This window comes from Nicotiana sylvestris, chromosome 4 (assembly GCF_000393655.2).
Source record: "Nicotiana sylvestris chromosome 4, ASM39365v2, whole genome shotgun sequence".
NCBI lineage: Eukaryota > Viridiplantae > Streptophyta > Magnoliopsida > Solanales > Solanaceae > Nicotiana > Nicotiana sylvestris.
Window position 1 is genome coordinate 30,805,793 of NC_091060.1, and position 1,581 is coordinate 30,807,373.

The following is a 1,581-nucleotide window of genomic DNA, read 5'->3' on the forward strand; positions in this document are numbered from 1 at the left end:
GTTGAGTTCGGCTTCATGTATGATCCTTAAAGAAGGGATCTCTACCTCGACTGGGATGACAACTTTGGTACCAAAACCAGCATGTAGGGGGTTGCCCCTGTTGATGTGCGAACTGTAGTGCGATATCCTAACAAAGCAAAGGGTAGCTTCTCATGTCATTGTTTATGGTTTTCTATTATCTTCCTTAGTATCTTCTTGATGTTTTTGTTAGCGGCTTCTACGACTCCATTCATCTGAGGTCTATAGGCTGTGGAATTCTTGTGCTTGATTTTGAAAGTTTCACACATGGCTTTCATCAGATCATTGTTTAGATTGGCCGCATTACCAGTAACAATGGACTCGGGAACTTTGAATCAGAAAATAATACGATCTTTGACAAAGTCTGTGATGACTTTCTTGGTTACAGCTTAGTAAGATGCAGCCTCTACCCATTTTGTGATGTAATCAATGGCTACAAGAATAAACCTGTACCCGCTTGAAGTCATGGGCTCGATAGGACCGATGACATCCATTCCCCAAGCGGCGAATGGCCAAGGTGAGCTTGTTGCATTGAGCTCAGTTGGTGGCACTTTTATCATATCAGCATGCACTTGGCATTAGTAGAATTTGCGGACATACTGGACGCAATCTGTCTCCATGGTCATCCAAAAGTAGTTGGCCCTAAGTATCTTCTTGGCCAAGATAAAACCATTCATATGCGGGCCACAAGTCCCAATATGTATATCCTCAAGTAGTTTAGAAGCTTTTTTTGCATCGACATATCTTAACAATCCCAAATAAAGAGTTCTTCTGTACAAGTTTCCTCCGTTGTGGAAGAAGTGATTGGACAATCTTCGTAGCATGCATTTTTGAGTGTGGTTTGCATGCTCCGGATATTCTCCTTTTGCCAAATACTCCTTGATGTCATGGAACCAAGGTTTTCCATCTGTTTCCTCTTTAACATGGGCATAATACGCCGGCTGATTATGAATTCTCACTGGGATAGGATTAATGAAATTCTTATCTGGATGCTGTATCATGGATGACAAAGTGGCCAATGCATCGGCAAACTCATTCTGAATTCTGGGCACATGCCGGAACTCTATCTTCGTGAACCTCTTTCTCAATTCCTATACATGGTGCAGATATGGAAATATCTTGGAATTCTTGGTGGCCCACTTTCTTTGTACCTGGTGCACAAGCAAATCTGAATCACCGATTACTAGAAGCTGTTGAATATTCATGTCGATTGCCATGTTAAGTCCTAGTATGCAGGCTTCATACTCTGCCATGTTGTTGGTGTAGGGAAATCTGAGTTTAGTAGATACCGGATAATGTTGACCCGTTTCTAATACCTGTCGCACCCCCTTTTTATCGTGAAATAGGGATTGTGACATTTGGGAGGACAACTCGTTCCCTTTTGGGTTTTGGAATTGAAGAGTCGCTACCTAATGATTAAGTGCATTAAGACACTAAGAAGGGTTTGAGTTTAAAGAACCAGAGTTTGGGTAAGGGCTAGAAATTATCTCGAGGGGAAGGTGTTAGGCACCCGTCAAGATCCACTAGTGTGGTTCCCAGCCATATTACAATTGTGACTTCACA

The 1,581-nt window shown here is 42.2% G+C and overlaps 1 protein-coding gene across 1 annotated transcript; it reads right to left on the bottom strand.

Moving 5' to 3' along the window:
* Positions 1–596: 596 nt before the first annotated feature.
* Positions 597–1,271, bottom strand: LOC138889387 (uncharacterized). Its single transcript, XM_070172691.1, has 2 exons — positions 1,170–1,271; positions 597–1,010 (listed from the first exon to the last, which is right to left on the bottom strand). Exons 1-2 carry the CDS (start codon positions 1,269–1,271, stop codon positions 597–599), a joined length of 516 nt encoding a protein of 171 aa, XP_070028792.1.
* Positions 1,272–1,581: the final 310 nt, after the last annotated feature.